The 25,329-nt window shown below is 35.6% G+C and overlaps 1 protein-coding gene across 3 annotated transcripts; it reads right to left on the bottom strand.

Annotated features, from left to right (window-relative positions):
* Nucleotides 1–1,346: 1,346 nt before the first annotated feature.
* LOC114534401 (TNF receptor-associated factor 3-like) lies at nucleotides 1,347–24,956 on the bottom strand. 3 transcript variants are annotated; one of them, XR_003688123.1, is made up of 13 exons: nucleotides 18,877–18,967; nucleotides 16,512–18,642; nucleotides 16,211–16,355; nucleotides 15,969–16,094; nucleotides 13,874–14,044; nucleotides 13,403–13,738; nucleotides 12,834–13,047; nucleotides 12,557–12,751; nucleotides 12,217–12,456; nucleotides 11,960–12,132; nucleotides 11,728–11,875; nucleotides 11,448–11,634; nucleotides 10,374–11,369 (listed from the first exon to the last, which is right to left on the bottom strand). XR_003688123.1 is itself a non-coding variant. In XM_028555840.1 (7 exons), exons 2-7 carry the CDS (start codon nucleotides 22,123–22,125, stop codon nucleotides 1,504–1,506), a joined length of 1,398 nt encoding a protein of 465 aa, XP_028411641.1. In that variant the 5' UTR covers nucleotides 22,126–22,145; nucleotides 24,864–24,956; the 3' UTR covers nucleotides 1,347–1,503. The 3 variants fall into 3 exon arrangements, 1 of the variants encoding a protein (XP_028411641.1); XR_003688124.1 differs by having other exon boundaries at nucleotides 10,371–11,369; nucleotides 12,557–12,673; nucleotides 16,512–18,970; XM_028555840.1 differs by lacking the exons at nucleotides 10,374–11,369; nucleotides 11,448–11,634; nucleotides 11,728–11,875; ... (7 more) ...; nucleotides 16,211–16,355; nucleotides 16,512–18,642 and adding exons at nucleotides 1,347–1,802; nucleotides 2,185–2,875; nucleotides 20,318–20,416; ... (1 more) ...; nucleotides 21,980–22,145; nucleotides 24,864–24,956 and having other exon boundaries at nucleotides 18,877–18,987.
* Nucleotides 24,957–25,329: the final 373 nt, after the last annotated feature.

The following is a 25,329-nucleotide window of genomic DNA, read 5'->3' as shown; positions in this document are numbered from 1 at the left end:
GACATTTATGTTTACGCTATAGTTTAAAAAAAAATTTGCGATCAATGATTCTCACTTAGCGTCTCGTGACATCACCAGTGACACCCCCTTATACCCTGAGCTACTCACCTAAACACCTATTAGAGCGTCACTTATTTTTTGAATGCGCCCATTTTGATCTCCAGGGAGTTTTGCAATAGCACAATGCGGGTTTCACTTATGCTAATATAATATATTAGTGAGTTTAAGGGCCTGATTCCACGGGCGCTTTTTCTCGGCGAAATGCAAAATATTTCGCCAGTTTTTTTTTGAATTTCGACTACTTGAATACATTACTTCTGCTTGATTGTTCACAATTCAAAAGGAGCAGGCGAAATACTTCGCATTTCGCTTAAAAATTTCGCCCGTGGAATCTGGGCTTACGATTCAACGCGGACGTGAAGTAATATACTGCTCGAATGCCACAGACCCTACCATTAATAAAACAAAGTCAGAGCCGTATGTTAAACAACTTAATACTGGTTTCCTAACACTAGTAATTGTTTTAATGTCACGTCCGCGTCGTAGCGACTAGCCAGATTTAGTGCAACTCTCCATTTTTACCACAAAGCTTCAGTATAGTGATAGGAATATATTTTCTTCACACCAAAGCGAGTCTTGGTAAATACAAAACATAACGGAAATATTAAAGCCTAGTTGCACAAAAGAGTAGTGGTATGTAATTATGGATCGTAAACGGTATAATCGGGATTGTTTCTATACATTAAATAGAAAGTTTGAAAGTGGATAAGGTGCAGAAGAAAATCGCGTAAAGCTAGGTCTGTTCACACAACCCATTTTTGTTGGATCCAATTCACTTCTGACGTATGAAATACAGTCGGTTATTGATGAAGCAGTACTGCATTGGCTTCAGTAGATTTGTTGCTCATATACATTACAAGACCACAGACTATAAAACATCCGTCAGAAGTGAATTGGATCCAACAAAACTGGATCGTGTGAAGAGACCTATAAGGAAACCTGTTATTAAAATCTTTAAACAAATAGTCTTATGATCATAAAAATACATAAAACGTCTGCATACAGAGCTCTCACATATACAGGGTGAGTAAAAAAAAGTGACACCTTTGAAATTCAAATTAGTCGCATAGCGGTATACGAAGCATATCATATTAATTAACCTAAAGCATAAAGTTTTTTCCCATTGGGAGTTAAAATGCATTCTAAGCTCTGTTAATAGAAAAGAACAGTTTTATCAAATCGTTTTTGTTGATTGTACATGGGAATTGTCATATTCCAGCCATAAGTTTGCAGCAAATTTGAATTTCAAAGGTGTCAGGTTTTTTTTTACTCACCCTGTATAGGCATGGATACTTCAAATCTTTAACACTTAAAATTTAAAAGATTTGCAAGATATTAGCCTATGTGTGTTTCTTTGTAATTCGAAGCGTCTGCATCGCAGCTAGCCTAGCAAGATATGAAATAAGGTGTTTCGTGCCAATGGTGTGAAGACGTTAGCTAACCTTACAAGCCTGGTGCTTTGGAATAACCTTGACTTAGAACACCAGTATTCGAACATGGGCCAACGATAACTTGAATGAACATCACGTCGTCCTTGACATATTGACGGTCATTCAGACTCTCAAGTGGCATGAATTGAGGACGTCCTGCTGCGATATTCATATCAGACTGTGGCCGTTGGAAAGATGGATTTTGTGGATCTGTATTAAATGAATCGACCATGTGATCACCATTACCTTGATCCAACAGCATCATGGTGATTTCATGTCGAAATGGCCAGGTTTGAAGAGCATCGTATTCCCCTTTTCATAGAAACAAAATTGACATTGTGATAACACCTAAATCACCAGTTACTTTCATCAGGGGTGGATCCAGCACTAGTGCACTAATTTGCATTACAAAACAAAGTGGTTATTTTTAGTAGTTTTCTTGTGTCACGCAAATTAGTGCACTAGTGCTGGATCCACCCTTGACTTTCATGCTACCATGCCATGATGACGATGTCCAATGAACAGTACGTGGAATTGTATACTCTGCTATATCATAACGCCGAGAGCCTGGGAACTACTTTGAATTGATCGAGAAACACACTGACAGTTCAGCTTACTAAAAAAGAGTACATTTTGCCGCTCGAAACTAAAGATATTTTGATTTATTTAACAAAATAATTGAAGTTCAACAAACCTCTCATAACAACAAAAAACAAGGATAAGTGAGATCCTTTTCCAGATCCATCGCCATTCATGTAGATTTTAGCGCACATCTTATAACCATACTGACCGCTGTAGAAGGGTGGGCTACATAAAGACGTGTTGACCCCGTTGATGGCATCCTGTCGTTTTCTTTGATAATTCTCAATCTTCCACAGCAAGGTGCCGTTGCAATCGTGGTTCACTGGTGGACCACCACGACCACTTTCGTGTGACTCCAACTCAGCAATCCTCATCGAACTAAGAGAAAGAGCCTCGCCCGCCTGATCCATCCTGCTTTGCATCCGTTCCAATTGCAAATGTTTTTCTCTCAACGCTTGCTCTAGGATTACATTGCGTTCGCGTAAAGCGTTGATTTCATCGGTGAGTTCCCTATCTTGCTTCACGAGTTCATCTCTCTCCCTGGCATCAGCACCAACATTGGCTTCCAAACGTTCAACTCTTCTCTCCAATCCAGTTAATTTTTCAGCCATGGTGAGACATTTTTCAGCCAAGCTTGAACGAATTTCAAAGATACTGTCTCGAATCTTCTGAATGATTCCCGTAAATTCAGGTCGTGGGATGTAGTTGCTTAGTTGACTGGCCGAATTAAGAACAAAAAGCAGAAGTAGACGGACACGGTCGATCACAGTATAATTCATGCGGTGGGGAAGATTCCCATCAGTCTAGAAAAATAAAATATTTCTTTTTATACTTCCTATTAAAGATTTTTAGTATTTTTGCACAAGTGAACATAAAAAATCGTACATTCTGATTGGTCAAATTTCAAAATGGTGGCTAGCCGTTTTGTAGACGTTTCTTACAAAGTGGTAAGCGAACAAATGCAGTTCTTGTGTCAATTCACTTGTGCAAAAATACTAAAACAATTATTCGCCTTAGGCGAGGTGATTATCGAGGAATATTCAAACTCGACTTCGTCTCAGTGGTGAACATTCCCCGATAATCACCTCGCCTTCGGCGAATCATTGTTAAATATTCGTATACATAGTTTCTCGCAGAGGCCACGGGCAATTTCGTCATATTCTATTTTGAGGGGGAGGACTGAATTTAAAACATAATATCGCATATTAATCCCCCACGCGTGCGAGCACAAAGAAATCAAATTTCTGCCATAATAAGCAAATATACATGCACATACGAATTTGCATGTGTTGGAAAATTGTTTAAGCAGGAACCTGCTCTCTTTATTATAAGGAAATCAGCACTTATGGCATTCAGACTAAAATATTACCGTAGATTGACAGCGAAAGGCTATAAATTACGTAATCCTAGGTGTGCAAAGTTAATGAAACTTGTTTGCATGACAAACGCATGCAGTATATATATGTATGCAAACACATAATATTATTGTCAAGATGGCGAATATGAGAATAAAGTTAATAAGAGTGATTTGCCTCGCATATTCGTCTATCTGGAGATATATGTGTGATTTGGGATCAACATCAACCGTTTCGTCACACTGGTAACAGTGGCTTGGTTGGCACATATCATTCATGTCTGCGATAAAATGATCCAGGATATTAATTTTTGACGTTAACTTGTAATAATATCCAAATGCAGGGTATAAATTATGTAAATAATGTTACTGTCTTCACTTGTGCCGACGTCTTGTGCACGACTGTCTTATAAACCAAAATATTCCAAAATATTCGCCCTTTCGTATCGACTTTCCACAATTTAAAATACCGCAAGCGTTTCGAATATGTTTACATGCAAGATGCGCGCCAAAACCGTGTGCATGACATTTCAAAATTCAAACGTCATATTCTAAACGACCCAGCGTGCGTTGCGAACGCTTGTTATTTTCCAGTGAACCGGAATCCGGTGTATATGTCATGCATAATTCGTCAGAATTCGAATGTCGTAACTTGCTGTATTTCGGTTTTCACTTTTAATATGTCGCATCTTTCATAACAACGAATAACGTACGACTTGTAAATTGAGACGAATATTCTCACATGAAAACCTGTCTTTATAATAGTAATATACGATATATATATATACATATATATCCTCGTATACATATATATCTATATATATCGCGTACATATACATAATTATGTCACGAACATTGCAATAATTTAGATTCGAAAGCACATCGACCTTGCCGTTTGTCGTCATGTTGAATCATGTAACCGTGAATCCATAAGAATCGATTTATTCTGAATATTGATACTTATAGTGATTTAGTGATGAATTACTACAGTATTTTGTTACATGAGAACATGTTTTGTCTGCATTTACCCAACACCACCTGATACATTGCATTTCTGATAAGATTAGGGTTGTTGCTATAATATTAAACTAAATACAGCTAGTTCTTCAAAATCACACAGAGAAGTAAACAATTGCCATCGTATAAGGAATATTGCAATTGACCTACTACGGTGTCCCCAAACTCCCCATGCCCAATATAATAAAATATAACGTTGGAATCAGGTAGTAATATAGAGGTCAGCTGAAAAAGCAAGCGCGCAAGGATGCTGGGGGTGTTTTTCTTTGGCGTTTTTTCAGCTGACCTCTATACAATAACTAAAATGTCTGGCGTCTGGCGAGTACAAAATAATTGAAAACATTTTCACGTTGAGACTGATTCTCCTTACGTTGGATCACTCTGTGTAACTCTGTATGGTTTCAAATATACACTCAATGACAATGAATGTGTATTATGAATATGTATAGAGTTGAACTTACCATTTATAGCTAATTATGATTTTTTTAAAATCTACGATGAATCTAAAATGTATATATATAGTACTAGGAGTTCTCAATATCACAAGTAAAAAGTGCTGCCTCATCCTTGCAAAAGAGCATGCAAGCTAGGTCCCCACCTTTGTCTCTTGAATTCAGAAAAGACTTTCGTTTCAAGAACGTTTAAATTTTGTACAATGAAATTGCTGAATGACCATTCTTCAACATTGGTACCAATATTTGTATGCCATGACCTATACCATGGTCATGGAAGTCATACTATAAGAACAATATAGCCGATAAACTCACGAGTGAAAACCACTAAAATAGGACAGTAAAACTTCATCGCTTTGATGTAGTGTTTGAGTAAAAGTAGCATACATGTACTATACAGTCCATACCGTTCTAAAATTCTGCAAGTTCTACCTTCTGTTCTGATTATGCGTAATCAATCACGGTGTTCATTGGTTTTATTCGAAAGTTTGACAAAAAAGTTATGACTTTCATTATGTATTCATACGAAACAGCAATGAAAGCACGACTCTATATAGATTGTATGAAGTAGTGCACATCTCTTTTGGAAACCTGCTTTTTGTTAAAAAAGTTTCGTGCGTATGTAAATAAAGTAGTCGGATGGAAAATACAGGGACACAATCTAAATTTTCTTTAATTGTAAACAACTTTTGGCAATAGACCTTTCTTATAATGACGTCAAACGTGGAAAGTCTGATGTTACACGAAATTTAATTGGCTCCACAAAACTATCCAGCCAATCAAACTTCGTGTAACATGAGACTTTCCGCGTTTGACATCATTATGAAAAAGGTCTATTGTTCAGAACATCTGAAATTATCACAATTAATTGTTTTTGGCATAACAATGTTATATTCTTTTATCATGTAGGCAATTAATCCAATCCAATTTAGTGAGCATAAGTGTTTTTGGCACCTTGTTTATGTCAAACTGCCCTTTCCAATCCGCGGTCGCATAAATATATTGCGGTAGAGACTCGGCGACTTCTAAAACGTTTTCATCCAAAAATTCTACTGCTAAGAAATATTTCCGCTATTTGATCTCCTATGGCTATCATACAGCGTAAACATAATATAACGAGAGATTCCTTTACTTTTTTCATCCAAAATCATAGCAAATTCATTCAGCATAGATTCCAATCTATAGTTATAAGATTATGGTCGTCCCCATCGGGCTCGATATAATCTTACTCACGGAATCCATAATCGTGTTAATCGACTCAACGTTGTTTATTGGGTGAATTCGATTTTTCATTGTAGCAATATCAGTTTTCAGAAATGCCTCCAATATTTTTCTTGCAGCTGCCATTGAGTCTAAAAGCCTTATCAAATGATTTTTGACTAACTCACCATCTCCTTAAAACAGAAATTAATTTTGCTTGCCCGGAACCACGTAACCACCACGGCATTATCACAAGTGAACTTTCTGGTCTTCCCGCCAGACCTTACCGCTTAGACCAAGTGACCAACGGTGATTTCAAGGAAATTCTTGAGAATCAAAGTCCTTTAACCATTTACGTTTGTTTCCATCGTGAAGTAACAGGTTGGCAGGTTGCCATCAGTGAATGGTTGAATACCGTTCTGATCGATATTATTTACACTAAAACATTTATATCGGAGCTTGAAAGAACGTGACTGGCCACCATTGTACCTTAAATATTATATCATCTTACCATGAATTTACATTGTGTGAAGAACACTCGAGGGAACTCAGTAGGGCTGTTTCATTTATTGTTCGTAAATTATGAGTACTTCAGATTTCAGGAGCGGAACAGAAAGCCTTGTATATATTTGTATTGAAAGATAATGAAAGTCACTTGTGCATGTTAATACTGCCAGCAATTTGTTTTCAATTACAAAATTTAATTTAAAAGTAATACACAATATTTATTATTAAAAGATACGTAAAACTATAGATTACTTATGGTTGGGTATAAAATGTTTTGTTCCAGGGTTGGATATAAAATTTTTGTTCACATTCACGTGATATAGCTTTAGATAAAGAGATAATTAGTTAATTATTTAAATAGAGGAGGCTGGATCGTCTTTGGTCGTTTAATTTAAAATAAAACTTAATATAAAATATTAACATATTTTTTGTTGAGAAAAACATGAAAAAAGGTAAATCATCATAACGAAGAACTGGGAATGACGACGATCCATTCAAGGTATCGGTCATTTTGCCTTAATCCCCGAGCCGCGAGGGTACTAATTCCGCCCGGGAATGCAAATGCGAAATCGAAGTTGTCCGCCATTATTTCATGGACGTCGGGCGTTTTTGTAAGTTATGCGCATGCGTGAGTTTAAGACGAGTTGAAACTGGTAACTAGCAAACGTTTGCAAACGTGCAATTGGCTAAATTAAAATTTTGGTCATATCAGCATAACTGATATTTTGAATTATACCGGGTGTCCCAAAAAAAACTTTACCTGTTTGGCTTAATATAACTCAAAAACGATAAAAGCTATTGAGTTGAAATAAACTCCACTGTATACAAGCAGGGCTAACTTAGATTTTGATATATAACATTAAATTATTGATGTGATATTTACGGAGATACAAGCATTTGACGTCGCAAGTTACTTTCAAAATCCGTGAAAAATTGACAAAAATCGGCTATTAAATTAATTCGAAAATACTTGCATGCCACTTCCCGTGGTAAGTTTTTAACTTCAGCGATTTTAACTTTAATTGTTCGCTCTTATATAAGAGTAAGTTTGCAATGGAAAAGCGTACATTTAAAGTTAAAATCACTAAAGTTAAAAACGTAAAAGTTAAAGTATTAGTTTCGAATTAATTTAATAGCCGATTTTTGTCAATTTTGCACAGATTTTGAAAGTACCTTGCGACATCAAATGCTTGTATCTCCGTAAATATCGCATCAATAATTTAGTGTTATATATCAAAATCTAAGTTAGCCCTGCTTGCATGCAGTGGAGTTTATTTCAATTTAATGACTTTTATTCGTTTTTGAGTTATATTAAGACAAAGAGGTAAAGTTTTTTTTGGGACACCCGGTAGAACTTTTTTAAAATAATATTTTTCATTTGGACGGTCTTGAAAATATACGAAAAATTGACTCGTAAAATTGATTAAAGTGTTCCTGGCAGAAAAATGAATTTTACATTTTTAGAATCTTCGTGAAACGTAGATAATGAAAATAGAAATCGTAATTGAATTTGAGGTTTTTTTCGCTGAGTTATAGGGTAATGAAATTTAAATATTTTTTAATCTTAACGGCAAAAGTTTTTCAAAACCGCGAAGCCGGAAAACTCGTAACTAATACGTCACAGTAGGATCCGGTTTGGGCATTCGCCTCATACATAGACATTATAGACAGGACAGACAAATATAGTTTAGAACTATATATTTGAGATTGAACCATAAGCAGCCCAGGAAGCATGCGAAAATTATGTATGCATGTTTATATTATATAATATAATTATATATATATATATATATATATATATATATATATATATATATAAATATATATATATATATATACACTGTTATTTTCAGGGAGTTATTTTAACTCTCCCATTATCCTTTTTTAGTGGAGTTAAAAATTTAACTATAGTTTTGGAGTAAAAATAACTCTCTTTGAGGGGTTAATAATTTTTAGACCTTATTAACTATGCAGAATTAACTCCTTTTGGGGGAGTTAAGCAATCTAACCCTCTTTTATGAGTTATTTTGACTCACCTATTACCCTTTTTTGGGGGTGATAAAAATTCAACTCTCTTTTTGGAGTTAAATAAAATTCAAAATGGCGTGCACAAGAGGAGCGGGTTAATAGTTTATTATAAATTTTAGTCTTATAAACGTGAATTGATTTAACTCTGGAGTGAAAAAGGCGGAAAAGGCTTGTAAAAATTACGAATGTTTGTGCCACTAATGTAATTTGACTTCTAAACCCTATATTTTAACTTATATCGCTTTCTTCATCCCGATGTATAAAGTTTCTTCCTACGGCATTTAACTTTTAAGTTCAAGTTTATAAGGCTGTTCTGTTCATCTGTATATCAAAGCCATTCCCCCCATAAAATAGGGAAAAATAGCAGGGCTGACGATGATCTATTGATTATATATGTTATTTCTGGCTGTGAGGTCGTTATTTCCGTTTTCGAGACCGTCGGCACAGTTTTTTGTATCCGGGCCGAAGCTGCCGGTAAAATATAATGTGTTTATTTTTTAACCTTTGCCGTTGGCCGAGGGAAGTTTTCGAGACCGAGAGCACAGATTTTTGCCTCCGGGCTGAAGCTGCGGTATACAACGTGTTTATTTTTTTACCTTTACATTATTGACTTCATGAAACACAAAAAAAGCAAAAAAATTAGCAAATAACTATATAAAAACTATAATTTCTGCAATCTACAAGGCTACAAGCCATTTCAGAATTTTAATACGTCAACAACTCCTTAAAAGGATATCCTAGTCGGGAAACAGCCAATGAAATGGCAGATATTGTTACCATAGCAACTAAATCACGGCAAATTCGGGCAAATCGACTAGAAAAACAACGTAAAATGCAGCGAAAAAAGGAGTAAAAAATCCAAACTAAGACGTTTTTCGGGTATGTTTTTTATTTCTAACATACTTTTAGCCTTTTCCGGAAAGGTTTTTACACATTTTAGCCTTACGTTGCTTTGGTTTGGCCGTTTTATTCACATTTCACACCGGGCCGGATGCATTTCAAGCGGGCCGGATGCAAAAATCAATATTAAATAGGTCATTTTATCACTTTAAAATTTACAGTAATCAAAGTCTTTCAGAAGTAATTTATAATTAAGGGTATAGGAAGAGTAATATTGAGGTTAAAAGCAACAACTGATGTTAGAATTATTTAAAAGTGGGCTATGAAAAGGTGATCCTTTCAGACAATTAATATAGCAATTCAGAGCTTTTGTATTGATCTGTCTTTTCAAATATACAACTCACAATATTATACAAATGCATGTGAATTGATAATAAGAAATTTTGTGAGATAAATTTACCAATATGACACTACGAGAACCTTTGGCTTTAATGTTTTTAGTTTAATAATCCAATACACAAACACAATTTGCATCAGAACTCTGAAAGTAGAAATAATATAACTCCGATAGTGGAGTTACCACTGCTTAACTCCTTTTTAAGAGTTACATTTTAACCCCTAAATGATAGTTATTCTGACTGCAAAAACGGAGTTAATATTTTACTCCAAATCTGGAGTTACTTTTAACTCCAAAAAGTGAGTTGTTCTGTACCTTTTTCCGTAACTCCTATTTTAGGAGTTAAAATAACTCCCTCAAAATAACAGTGTATATATATATATATATATATATATATATATATATATTATATATATATAATATAATATATATATATATATATATATTATATTTCATTCATACATAATAAAGAAACAGAGCGAAGCGGCAGCGAATATAGACGACCAAACTACAGACGAAACATCAGAACTTGGTTCGTATGCAAATGAACCGGCGGCTGACAGAGTCGCTCGCTAACTCCCTGGAAAAAAAAGAAAACTTATGACGAGCGTTTAAAGGAATTTCACCCGAGACCTAATTGATGGTATCAAAGAAAAGAAGGTATATTTTCCCCGCTTTTATATTTGCGTGTTAACTGTCTTTGCTTTGTCGGTACAGATTTTATTCCAGGTATAAGTGTGGCAACTGTCCTATTGAACTCCTTCACAATGCTAAAGATGTCAGTGTTGCGTAGAAATCGAAGAGTGTGAAGAAGCGCTAAATAGCGAGCTTGCATTGCAGCAGCTGGAAACGGAAAACCCTCCATCTTGCATTGTCGACCTTCCTGGGTTAATTTAACAGCGCATGCTTAGACAAGTGGTTGCTTCGTTTAACGGCAACCAAATTACGCACAAGGAAGAAAGAACAATACCGCCAAACAAGCACAGAAGATAAGTAAGTACATTATACACATGAAATTTAAATGCACAATCACACTGTACTGACATGTTGGTACCATTAAACATGCTCTATTATTTGTAGATTCTATCGAAGCACAGCCTACAAAAGTTTTGTGTGGTCGTTTTTGGCATCTGGGAAACAGGGAAATAGTGTGCGCGTGCATATGAAAGAATAAGACGTCATTTCCTAACTACAGACAATGAAGACTTTGTAGGATTTGTAGAAGAAGAGGATAGATCTTGACAATTTGTGTATATATATATTACTAATGCTATAGCTATGTTATAATACTCCACATTATATATTATTTCAGAAAACTATATGTACATTTATTCTTCAACTGATTTCGTTTTACTGCTGTGTTTGCTTTTGATTTTTGGGACAATCCTTTACTTCTTTGTGTCCTTTCATCAAATTCTTGCACAAGAAACACCTTGAAGCTGCTCTGCCAGAGGTTGCTTTAGCAGCCTTTGCTGCCTATTCTTGAGCAATAACAACTGAAACTGAGAAAGTTATTTATTACTATTTTAACTTAACTAATGAGTTATTATTGTGGCCAATAAATATTATACTTTACATACTTGGTGTTGTTGGAGGAACATCTTCCACAACAAGATTTTTTCTTGCCTTCTGTTTTTTGATGGCAGTTTCTTTGGATTCTTTGTTTTCAAACACGATATTCATGGGGGCAGGTGTTTTCCCAAGCTTTTTCAATGAGCTATCTCCCGATGCTTTTAGAAAGGTCTGACTATATCTCTTCCACATATTCTAATGACAAAGATTTATTGATTGAGACAATAACACACATCAGTCATACTTAATTAATGCTCATTGCACCATTCATTCTTTTAACTTCCTTACCAAAGTTTTGTTTTACTTTGCTTTCTTTAACAGTGGCATCACCACCCTTAACTTCGGATAAGAAACCTTGACCTGTGGTGTACCATCTTCATAGAGTTTTGTCTTACGACATAAGTTGGCATTAAAATGGATTGCTGTTAGGATGTGTCTAAATGGTGTGGAGATTTTAATCAAAATAATAAGCTAACCAAATCAGTTGCTGTTAGTTTATTATTAACAGAGTAAAACCTACCTGCAGTATATACCAGCAAATGAATAAGCATTCAATTTTTGGGGAGAACTGATTGACAACAGAGTGGAAAGCTTCCAAACAACTAGTTTGGTCTAATGGTAAAGCTTGTTCAATGCCCTTACCAAAGGACGTCTTTAGCATAGCACCACTTAGTTTTGTGTAGGCTGGAGAATCTATAGTTTATTGTGAAAGAAATTGTATTACATTAATATAACAACTGGGCGGTATTAGCAAAAAGCCATTTTTACAATACATACCAGGTAGAATCCATTTCTCGGAGTCAGTTCACCATGAACACATTGAACACATCATCAAACCCATCATGTTTGTCAACAATATGACCAAGGAATTAACCTTGCCAGTATAATCCTGCCATCTCTTGAGTAAGTGGATGTGGCACTCCAGTAAAGGTGGTTTATACAGGGTTGTATCCATTAATTCTGCCAGTTCTTCACAATCTGCCTCTTTAGCCAGCTTAGTAAAGACCTTATGCAGCTCTTGAAGTGAAAAATACATAGGTTGAGTAAAACAATAGTGCAGTGTACTTATTATGATGTGTATTTATAAACAAAACTGCTGCAAATAATAGATACTTACTCTTTTTTAAGTGCCATATGTCGAAATAATGTGTTATCTTTGGTAGTTTCTCTCTCATGTTTTTCGATATTGTTTGATGTCTGTCTGAGATAAAGGTGGAAATGCCCAGGTTTACATCTAGGAGAAAGTTCAAACATCTTTGGAACCATTTAAATTCCATCGCAGGGCTGCTTCCAATAATCCAACTTCATTTCTCTATAATAATTTCGCGTCGATTATAATTATGAACAAAAAAGAGAACATAAAGTTTCTTTTAATTGATAGCTATAGCTATTACCTGGATCGAACTAAAATCAATTATTTCAGCAGACGTACAGCAAAATATTGTGTAAGCACCATATTTTGCACTATATGCCCCATGCTATTATGCCGTCCATCACCAGAAATAACCAAAGATTCCAATGCTTGTAACCAATCCAGAATCTTACTTCGGTAATCTTCCCAGTGAAGAAAGATTGTTGAAAACAATATTTTGTTGAAAACAATATTTTCTTAAAAGAAAAATAACAACTGGTATAGTGGAGGTTAAACCTCAATTTGCTCTGGGATCTTATGAATAAAATCTTATGTCTTTATCTTTAAAATCTTATGAATAAAATCTTATGAAATAAAATCTCATGAAGTAAACCAAGTTTATTTTATTTTATCTTTATACTAGCTCTATACTTTGGTATATCGAGCACTATACTCATATATGATTCTAAATACATATTTGATATATATATATATATATATATATATATATATATATATATATATATATATATATACATATATATATATATATATATATATATATATAATATTATTTATTTATTTATTATATATATATATATATATACATACCCTTTGGTGTCCATAGTAAGATTCATTGCACATTCCAACAAGTCCCATGTGTCGAAACATGCACTTGTGGGAGATACAAGAATAGCTAAACTTAGCAGGAAATCGCAAGCGTTTACTTTTGTCGTAGGCATCAGTGGTTGACTTCTCCATATGTTGTTTTTTTTGCTACAAACGGGATTGTCACAAGTTGTCCTCACAATTTAGCAGGGTTCCATTCGTCGTGGTTTCAACAAGAGAGTTATCTGCTTTGCATAATGGCAAAACTTAAACAGCAACAGCAACTGTTACAGGAAAATGATGTATTTAGGTTGCTAGCGTAGGTTCTCAGTGGGATTACTAAACGTGAGAAGATTTATAAGTATATCACTATACAACCAATGCAAAATCATAGAATACTCCAACTTTGTACTAAGCAAGTCTGCAAGCCAAAAAAATTCAGTCTGTGAACTCTATTGAGTATTAAAAATATACCTTGTGCCTTCGTCTCCTAATTCTGATTAGACTCACTTTCATCTCCGCATTGGAAATCCTCGTCGCTGGTGCCCATATCATCTCCTGTCTCTTCACTGCCCGGTTCGGGAAGTGTAAGGAGCATTTCAGCACGGCTTGGTTCTTCCACATTTAGTATATTGCACTGAACACCTACATAAATTGGAACGTTTGCACTTGATGATGAATAGATCACTAAAACTCGCAGTGCGCAGGAAAAACCTATACATCCTTTATTTACATAGGGAATTATTCCCTACTACCAGAAATACATGCATGCAGCAACCCCTCGCTATTTCAAACCAAGTACACAATCTCCTGACCTAACCTGACCTAAACTTATATTTATGAAATCACACAGAACTCAAATCAGTCTTATTATATTTACCGAGTATATTATAGCTAATGTTGCCATCATTCAATACAAAAATAATCATAAAGCTAGTGTACATAAAATATGGCAGTGATTAAATAAAAATGGTTTAAAATAGAAGTTTCAAAGGATTAAAACAGTACAAAATCTTGCAGTCGACGGCTAAAAGTTTTATACTTATAGTGTATATTTTTGATATCAAAATTCAAATTATACTTTAAAAAACATTTTTTGGAGTTAAAGCAAAGGTGTAATAATAGCCTTGCACAGGTTTATGCATTTGTACAAAAAGGACAGTTAAATTGCCGGGGCCGGTTGTATAAAAACTTTAACTATGATAAGCGCTAATCACTGTAGTTAAATCCTTAACTATGATTAGTTAACTACACGACTTAGGGCCTGTTTATATGATCCCGTCTAGCCGGGACGGGATGTTTTCATCCCGCTTAGCCGGGAAACTCGCCTAGGCGGGATGGCGTGTTTATATGGAGTTCATTTTGTACAAGCGGGATCTCGGAAACTGTCCCGTCCCGGCTAGGCGGGATGATATATACAGGCCCTAAACTGCGTTGCACAAAACGTAGCTTGTCCGATGATTAACTAATCACGTATACAGTTAACTTGGGTGGGGTTGTTAAACAGAGAAATAGCATGAAGCATCTCGAAATTATTCACCGCTGTTATTGATTTTGAACAAGACAGTGGACTCGTATTTACAAAAATTGACAGTATTTTGATCTAAAATATTAGGAAAAATGCAATAAAACAAGGAAAAAATTCAAATAATTCAACGAAAAAGGCGCTCTTAATATAAAAAGGTCCCTTGGAGTCAAACTACCGGTTGCAGTTGAAAATGGAGATGGCTAATCTTGGCTAGGATCGTAATTTGGCATCGACAAATCTCCCGAAGCAAAAATATACTCCGTTGCTGCTTAAATGAAAAAAAAATAAAAGCATATTGAAAGTTTACAAGCTTCGACGGGACCTTTTCTGAATGGATAACGGTTGACAACCATGGTATGTGTTGATTTTAATGTTTTCTCACTCCTCGAAAGCTCAAGACGCCATTTTTAACTACGATTTGGAAAGTTAACGATGCCCTTGAGGATAGTTAACTTTAACTACTTTTTAACTGCAGTTAAGGCTAACTACACTTTTATGCAACCGGCTTAACTACGTGATTAAAGTTAACTATTTCTAACTACTTTTTACCTGCAGTTAGCGCTAACTACGTTTTTATACAACCGGCTTCTGACATTCTCATTGAACTAGAAACTTTCTGTCTTAGCCAATCAGAGCGTTGTTGATTACCAGTCGTTACTCGCGCATGCGCATAACTTACAAAACCACCCAACGTCTACCGTCCATGACAAAGAATTTGGACAACTTTGGATCCCGCTATGCCTATGTACTCCCGGGTTCCGGGTGTAATTCCTAACCTCCGTGCGGAATTATTACCCTCGCAGACGCTCCGCGCCCGCTCGGGGATAATTGTAGATGGTCTATTTCATTAGAATATTTTTAATTTAATATACCGTCACAAAATAATGCGTTTTATTGAGATTATTAACATTATATCTAGACTTGCTACATTTCGCCGTTGTAGTACGTTTGCATAATGAATTAAAGCAGTGCGCATGCAGTATGAAACATGGGTTTTCTCTGCAGCACATATGTAAAGCACCAAACATAAAAACACGCTACCTTTGGAATGTTTAACTTTCACCAATTCATCGTATTTGCTTTTAAGCGCTATATACTTGTTCCAAGTCTTCCGTTTAAATACGCACAACGAACACAACCGTCTGTCCCAGTTGAAACGCTGTTTGTCTAAAGCAATAAGCAAAAAACAAAAATGTATAGACACAATGGGGTGCCTGTCAATTAGTGTTTGGTGCCCGCAAATGTTACACCGAAATATTTGTTTGTTCAAACTTTATACGTACTTTGTTCGGAGATGCGTTTTTTGGCAGTTGTTCTCCAATATTTTCCATTGTGTGTTCAAATGGGTCTGCTTCCTACTTCGCGGCAAGGTTAATGCGGCTCTTCGCCTTGGGCGGTAACATTAACAGACAACGCTTCTTTTACAACCTTTGCAATGTGATAAATATTTACATATAAAGCGGCATATAATCGTATATGTATGTATTCAAGTAGACGACAAAAGAAAATTGCACTGCGTTTAAGAAACAGCAACCATAAAAATGATTATTTACAATTAACAATTAACGATACGAACGAACTTACCATTCTCCTAGCTCTCGCAGACGAAGGTTTGACCTCTGTCTCTGCAGTTACTGCGTGATACTTAGGGGCTGCGACTACGTCAATTTCATCGGTGGCTAACCGCGGTACTTCACCAGAGAAACCAGAAAACATTTGTGGTAAATCTTTCTTGTCAAAATGCGCTGAACAATTACTCGCATTGGGAGTCGGATCCCATTTTGCCCGCTTTAACCACACGAAATCAATCCACTGCTTTCGTCTCTTTTTTGTTTCTGGCCTTTCGTCGCCAGAAAAAATATAAAATGAAGGGAAATTCCTTTGTTGGCATTAGAGGTATTAGAGCAACCCCCGACAAAACATCTATTCGGCATGTTTTCTTGCGTGACTTTTTTGCGTCGTCACCTTTCTTACAACAACATGTGATTAATACACGCTTGAAATTTAAATGAGTGAAACCGCGGTTCCTATTGTGACGTCACCTCAATGATTTTGTACCAATCCCTTTTGTGCGTTTTTTTTTTGCCAAATGCTATGTTGTGGTAGTAACTCTAAACTAAAGTCGCAATTGCAATTCAGTTTTTGAACAGAATATAAACTGCTAATAAAGATTCTAAAAATGTAAAACTAATTTTTCTGCCAGGAGCACTTAAAAAAAGAGGATGTAAAAGATGCCTTCGGATACAAAAAAACTTTGATTCAAATGGGTGGTAAAAAATCTACGATTTCGAAGCATTTTTGTACAGGTAAATGTTGCAAGTGTTTAAGTATATAAAGCATGGAAGTATTTTGTAAGTTTAATCATAGGCATCCCAGGAATACGATATCAACAAATGTATGACACCTCTTTGAATTATAGTTGAATTTGATAGGTCGAGAGTCGACTTTATAATTGTACTTGATATAGGATTTTACTTATACGACTTCGATTATTCAGCGGAAACGAGTATTATAGAATTTCACCTTGTTGGAAATATATGTTTATGGCCTCAGGCGAGGGGATTTTGCATGCATGTATTTCTAGTAGTAGGAATAATGTAGACAAAGAAAGAACCATCAGGGAAATTAATCATGACACATTCTTAATTGAATAGTAGGAATAATGAGGACCGAGAACGAATCCATCCGTGAAACTGCTCATAATTTATTTCTGGTTGAGTACGTTCATAAAAAGTACCATCTCCAATCCGCAAGCTTTGAGGAATCAAACATCATGCAAATACGGTTAATTTCTCCATTTGTGATATCATTAGCGAGATCTCCGTAGATCACAGCAATGTTTCACAGGAGTAACCACATCCAAATTCATCCATCACCGCATCACAATTTCGGTAAAATAAAAAAAGGAAAATAAGTGTCCTCCAAAAATTTATGAGAAAATAACCTGGATCCAAAATGTCGAATACTGCACATTCGCCACTTCCACTCGTTTTACAGTATTCTGAATTGAAATTTACTAACTCGTATAAAGTAAAATGAAATTTTGGAAAGATCTTCCGTAAGCAGCGCAGATGGAAACACTAGAAAGAAACTGTCACTGTATGTCAATCAGTGAACTTTAAGAAAACGGGACGATAATTTAGCGGTGCGCATTTAGATTCCGTGGATGATTAAATTAAAACATCTTTGACTTTAGATTTTAGTCCGCACTATAAGTAACTTATTTGTTTATTTGTACAACTCCGCCAAGCGATGGTAAGAATATAATGATAACATCGACAGTAAAAATGCTGCCGACAGTCTACGGAATCTAAATCTAAATGCGCTAAGCTATTTAACAGCCTTTGCCATGATTGCTGATTTTGAATATATCAAAAGTTTAAGGTATATTAAAAAACTTTTGCAATTTTTGTTATTAAAAAATTATGTCTTGATGCATTTAACAATTAAAAGTTAAAGTTACCGGACATGACATCAAATCGGGAATTGCAAATCAGTTTTCTTTCGTTTAAGTTGCACGAAATTCTGGATTTAACGTCATGTCCAGTAACTTTAAAGGCTAATAAATCCATCAAAAAAAAATTTTCTTGATATATTCAAAATCTGCAACCATAATATATAGGTACTTCACCGCGGCAGAAAAGAAAAATACTTAGCCAATTTACTTCTTGGGCTTCTTACTTCTTCAACTCCAAGATCCAACTGATTCTGGATCCTATATATATCTTTAATAGTCATGATACGAAATATTTTTGAAAAATGGTTATAGCTAGAGCGAAATAACCGCTTAGTACCGTGCGCAGTATATCACACTATTCACAATATTACCCACCGCCTACAAAATGCTCCTGATTTAGTTTAAAAATCTAAAGAAACAGATGATGCACGGGTACCCTAGGTAATCCTACTGAAATTATAAACACATAGTTAATAGTTACTGGGACTCTACCTGAGAGTAGGAAGATGCGATATCAGATTTCACATCACGACATCCACATGATATCCCCCATTGATGATGGACACATGCTTTCTGAGCTTGGTCACAGAGCGGGAGATGATCCTATATCAGTTCAAAACATTGATACAGTTAAAAATTCTCGTAAATTATTCTCAGTTAACTTTCTTTACAACCAGCCTACACAGTATAAGCAGTTCATTCATTGATAAGGAGTTAAAACAGTTGTTAATGAATTTTGTTTTGTCACACAAAGCAGCTACTTTGAACGCTGATATATAGCTAGCTTACATGTGTATGAAGCTAGAATGGTCCATTGGTAAAGCTAAAGCTTCTTGACCGCTACATAATTAACGCATTTTAACTGCGTTGCATGCAGTTTAACCATAGGAAGCCCAGACAAATGAGTCGGCCACTTGACTATAGAACTAGTGACGTAACTTACTATATTATTGGGAAGGATGGAAACTCTCACCTCAATTTTCAACATGTTGACAAATTAAAACACAAATTACTGCACGTCGTGAAACGGCACGTCGACTGCTAAATGCCTACCGTAGGTTTAAGTTGAATAATCAAACTATACTTTCATAATAAAAATAGTGCTGAATCCAAAAGAAAGCGCTGGAAAAACGTACACAAACTTTGTAAATTTGCCGAAATTTTCGTGAATACATGCGGGATGTAAGTACCTACCCAAAATGGCGGCGGCGGAAGAATCTGATTGGTCGAGAAAGGTAAACAAAGTATGATAAACCAATCTGATTGGTCGAGAAAGGTAAACAAAGAATGATCGACCAATCAGATTCTTCTGCCAGCCGCCATTTTGGGTAGGTACTTACATCCCGCATGTATTCACGAAAATTTCGGCAAATTTACAAAGTTTGTGTACGTTTTTCCAGCGCTTTCCTTTGAATTCAGCACTATTTTTATTATGAAAGTATAGTTTGATTATTCAACTTAAACCTACGGTAGGCATTTAGCAGTCGACGTGCCGTTTTACTATAGTAATTTGTGTTTTAATTTGTCAACATGTTGAAAATTGAGGCGAGAGTTTCCATCCTTCCCAATAATATAGTACATATTTACGTCACTAGTTGTATAGTCAAATGGCCGACTCATTTGTCTGGGCTTCTATGGTTTAACATGATACCAAGAATGATCAAACCGAAGTTTGTCGTTATCAAGCGAAGCTGAAGGTCCGTTTACACTTGCGATTTTTGCTGCGTAATTACTTGCGAATTTTCTTCTTTTGACAGGTGTGATCGAGTGATTAATTACGAATGCTCTGGTGTATAAGAACTCTTAATTGAACATCAGTAACTAATTCACTCGTTAACTTATATCAAAAGAAGAGAATCGCACATAAAATCGCAGCATAGATTGCAAGTGTAAACGGCTGGGTGTTAACATTTACATACATTCACAAACTTACCAGAAGCTGATCATATGCACCATGCCAATGACATCCTTCATTAGGACAACGCAAGACCAAACCTCGCAACTCACGTTCAGTGAATCGATCAATAAATAACTGACAGAGAATAATATACAAAACTGTTATAGCTAAGAGCCGTTTACACTACAATCAAGACCCGTTCACACTACACTCAATTTATTGGCACGGCACGGCTAAAATGGGTACCCGTACCGAATTTTATCAGTGTTAAGGCTACCGCGCACGAATGAAATGGGCACGGTAACCCTATACACCTTATACCCTACCCCATTATCAGCAGCTGGCCTGCACAACCTTGAAAAACCACACTGGATCTTTCTTCCTGTAAATACCTTTGGGGCCGTTGTATCAAGCCCGTTTAGCTTAAACGGTGGATAAGTCAAAACTAAATAACACTCTTACATCTCTCTTAAATGAGTCAACTTGAATATTATGCACTGAATGTAATTATGTAGTTGTAGACAGTATCTTTGTATTAAGGTTAAAAACATTTAGTTTGCTTGTTGAATAATTCAAACGATAGACTTGCTTTCTATTTTGAACTTAACCACCGTTTAAGCTAAACGGGCTTGATACAACCGGCCCCTGGCTCTCAATGTCGTGGGGAGTATAAAGGAAATGATAGCACATGTTATAGTTGTTGGGGGAAAAGCGAAGAGCCGCTCTGCACGGATAACAAATGAAGCATTTTTATACAGGAATTGGACGGAGAGCGAAGACATGTGGCACACTGCCCATAAAAACAATTTCAAAATTGAATTAATTGCGAATTTCGAATTGTTGCCCTGGAAAAATGTATTTATAAACAAATAAAAAACCCATATTTTTAACTACACGTTTTCAAACCAACCAACCTCATCCATTTTCAGTTCTGTTCCATCTTCAGGGCAAACTGGGTTAGAACACCTGAAAAACAAGCAGGAAATTGGAGGATTAGTGAATGATTACCCTATAAAGTCTCTACTCAAAAAAATAAGATGAGCGCGGTAAATTCTGGAGAGTATGTTTGAAAGAAATATGTGAAGCAAAAATCATAGCAGCATAATGTTTAATGACATATTTTCCTACATACATATATGTTATTTGTGTTGTCTGACAATATACGATTATGACTGACACGTTGTTATGACTCGTTTAAGATGGCAAAGAATTGGCTGGAAACTTTGGCGGGCATTACGCTGTATTTTGCGGGCTAAAATGATAAATTTGCTGGGCTGAAATATTAACGTCACATGTATTAACCTCGTACAATAGTACGACCACAAGTACGAGATTCGACCTCGTACTACGAGTACGACCACAAGTACGAGGAATGACGAATCTCGTACTTGTGGTCGTACTCGTAGTCCTGCTAAAGCTCCCTAATGCGTGCACTACGCGAACGATGAAGAGGTATGTAGCCCTGATCAAGAGCAGAGAACATAAAACTGTGTGGCTTCTACGAATGAATGTGCATGGCTTCACAGAATGTGGTGATCCATGGCCATTACGTTATTGTACGAGGATAATACATGTGACGTTAAATTTCCTGCGATTTGATTGGTTTACGAATATATCGTCCAAATAAAATGCCTAGTTCTATTTACGCATGCTGTATATATCACTATACGAATTACTAAAATTAAAAAATCAACATACTCCAGCAGTGTGTCAACACAGGATGAACAAATTAAGTGACCACAAGTAGTCTGGATGGGTCTCGTCAGCAGCAGATTACACGAAGAGCACATAAGTTTAGGATCAATATTCTTACGATCTTCATCTGTCATCTTTATACCAGGCATGATTGCAAGTGAGAGATCAACTAGAAAGTAATGGGAAAAGTTTTATTCATTCAATTCATCGTTTTCATTTTCAAAAACAAAAAGTTGAAAATATCAACTAGAAGTCTCATGATTGAAACCATAGATATTAGAGAGGTATAGATTTTTATTATCATTTGTTCGATCTTGTTGGGCGAGTCGAAAACAATGCTGGAAATTATGCTTCGTATACAGAAATACGTTTAGTGAACAAATTAACCCTTGTGCTCAGTAAGTTTGTTTCCGCGTTATTCAAGATTACTGAAAAGAGGATATCACAAAATAGACTGGAAGATGCTGGATACATCCCATGCAAAAATCTCTACAGGACAGTGGTGAGTCCTAATCGTTAACCAGGGATCCAAAGATAGTGCAAAATTTTCATGACCTCCAATAGCTAAGCAACCAGACGTTTGTCGCAACAACAATACAGAATCAAGATTGACTTCGGACAGTAGAAGCTAGCCTAAAGAACCAGGTTAAACACATAACCCTGATTCAAGCAGGAAGTATTTCGATTGATCAATAATAAACAATTAGTGGATGAGGCTGAGCATGATATCAAGAAATGCTCAGACCAAAGTCACTGTTATCCGCCTCAGCATATCATGCAAAAGCCGAATTCAATAATTGTTTTATTTTACATTAATTTTAAAGACATCAGAAACGATTAAAGAAAGTTCATTAATGCTTATTTTATTTTATTAATGTTTATCTTATTTTCGTGCTATTTTGGGTTGAAGTTGCTGGCGCACCAAGGTCTGGGCATGAGAGAGGCCAATAATTGTTTTTTTGGATGCAAGTTCGATCCAAACGCTGAGCACGTCAGCAGCTGAAATTACGTATTAAATACAGAATATTAAGAATTAACCGTTGCTTTCTGATCAATCAGAAACTAAAATACACACAAAATGTATAATACATATTACAAGAACATGGCAAAATTGGAACACTTCCTTGAACCGAAATAATTATGCAGTTCCAGCATGGGCCCTGGAGCGTAGGAAAAGACCCTGGACCCGAGGTTGTATAATTTGCTGATTATGGCAGAAGCTGTGCAGGGAAAATACACCTTGAAAAGAACTGGGGATAGCATCAAGAAGTGAGAAATTCTACAAAAATTGTATTCTGGGGTAAAAATTTGCCATAAAAGTACCTTTCTTAATCGACAACTTTTACTTTAAACTTTCAGTCATTAAAAGGTGTTTTATATGGAATTATGACATCACAAATACTATCAGGTTACTACCCTCAGTTCTTTACAAACAGTAAACAATGGAGTATCAGTCATACGTATTATGTTGATTGTTTATCATAGCACATCAATGACTCAAAGAGTTGCTAGAAATGCACAAAGCCAAGTGAATTAGTAAACCTTCACTGTATCATGCACAAGAACCAATGACTTGCCTCATTAACTGAATAAGAGTACTTTTCACATTTGTTCTATTTAATAGATTAAATAGTTTCTATTGGCCAGGACTATTTTGATTATAATATATATTCATTTGCTTACCTCAATGGTATGCATTTTGCAACTATTATCCTAATTCAAATAACTGCATGTAACTCATGAAAATCTAGATGGTAGCTAAGAATTCCTAAGATGGATAACTCAAAGCTTGACTAGCATTTAAGAATTCAAATCCACTTACATGAATACTGTACCCATTTCCAGGTGCAGTTATGACCTTAGACTAACACTTAACACTGTAGCAATACAGTATTTTGTTCCAAAAGAGCAGTTGTCGTTCATCTTAAAGCCATGTCACCTCCACAAGTATGCGGTATACTATTACTTAAAGGATGTTGCATGTTATTTTGTGACCAATCAGGACTGTTTTTGTATTTATTGTGATAAGATTACTTTAAGCCCACCATATTTTCAAATCTTGATGATTATGGTTGGAAAAATTGATACCATTTTGAAAGAGAAATTAGGTAAAACACTGAAATAATGTTCATTTCATGGATAATATTCCAACCTTCATGTAAATAGTAACTTGCAAATACAATACTATGATATGTGAGAATATGGTGTATATGATAATGAACATCGGTAATAGACAAAAGCATAACACAGGACTGGTATTTCTAACACCTGTGTAAGGTTCTGTAACAAGCAAAATGGCTCCAAGAATTGTATACTTCTGTATCCATTGCCATGGATGGCCAGCACTCAGAGGAGTCTGAGAAGATGTATTTATCAATTATGCTTATGGGGAAATAGTTATACCATGTTTTAAGTTTAAGTTAATAATGATTATGTCTCCATGAATTTTTTAAAAGTTTCATGAGGAGAAAATTACAAATTGTTAAAAAAGTTAACTTTTACTACAATTGTGGACAAGAGTTTGGGGAGGAAACATTAATCAGTAAATATCTACAGATGAAGTACTTTGGTTCCTGGCTGAAAGCCTGATTGAGATTGATGCTACAAAGTGTATTAAATGATCTTAGTATATATCTAAGGAATATTGGTAGACCATGAATCATGATTTTTGGCATTTCATGCGATGTAGGTAAATTCTATCTAGCTAGATACAGTAACAGTAATAATGGAAGGATCAGTTAGACTTTAGGAACCATTCAACAAGTTGCATTCAATTCAAGTCGTATTGATCGTATTCTATTGCAACAATACAGACGTTTTCTTGTATATTTTGGGAATAGATTATTAAAAGAAATAGCTAAATATAACATGCACTATAGATACTTACTCAATATTAGCTGATGGCTTCTCAAGCTGATGGATTTTAGACAAAATTTCCAATAAACAAGCTATTAAAGAAATGTAATTTCTTGGTTCTGAAGTAAGAACATGCGTAGTGGGTACCATATGTGACATGTGACCATGCCAGGCAGGCGACGAGTGAACTCTATACAACTGGAACGATAACTCCTGAAAAACATCCCTATTCAGCTTGAAGTCAAAATATTTTTTCAGAGTCTTGAGACGAAATACGCCAGACTTTGGGTTTTGTGTCAAATTAAAGTTTTTGAAAAGTTATATTTGGTGCAGAAATTTAAAGAATTTAACGGAAGTATTAGAAAGGAAATTGGGCTGGGCCAGCCTCGTTCCCAGCCGCTTTTAATAAAATGGCTAAACTGAGCGAGCGCGCTAAACTGAGCGAGCGCGCGATGAATCTGCTATATTTTATTAAAAGCGCCAGGGAACAAGGCTGG

This window comes from Dendronephthya gigantea, unplaced genomic scaffold, assembly GCF_004324835.1.
Source record: "Dendronephthya gigantea isolate DGI-Jeju-01 unplaced genomic scaffold, DenGig_1.0 000099F, whole genome shotgun sequence".
Taxonomy (NCBI): domain Eukaryota; kingdom Metazoa; phylum Cnidaria; class Anthozoa; order Malacalcyonacea; family Nephtheidae; genus Dendronephthya; species Dendronephthya gigantea.
The sequence above is the reverse complement of the archived record's forward strand: the minus strand, read 5'-3'. Positions and strand labels throughout refer to the sequence as shown.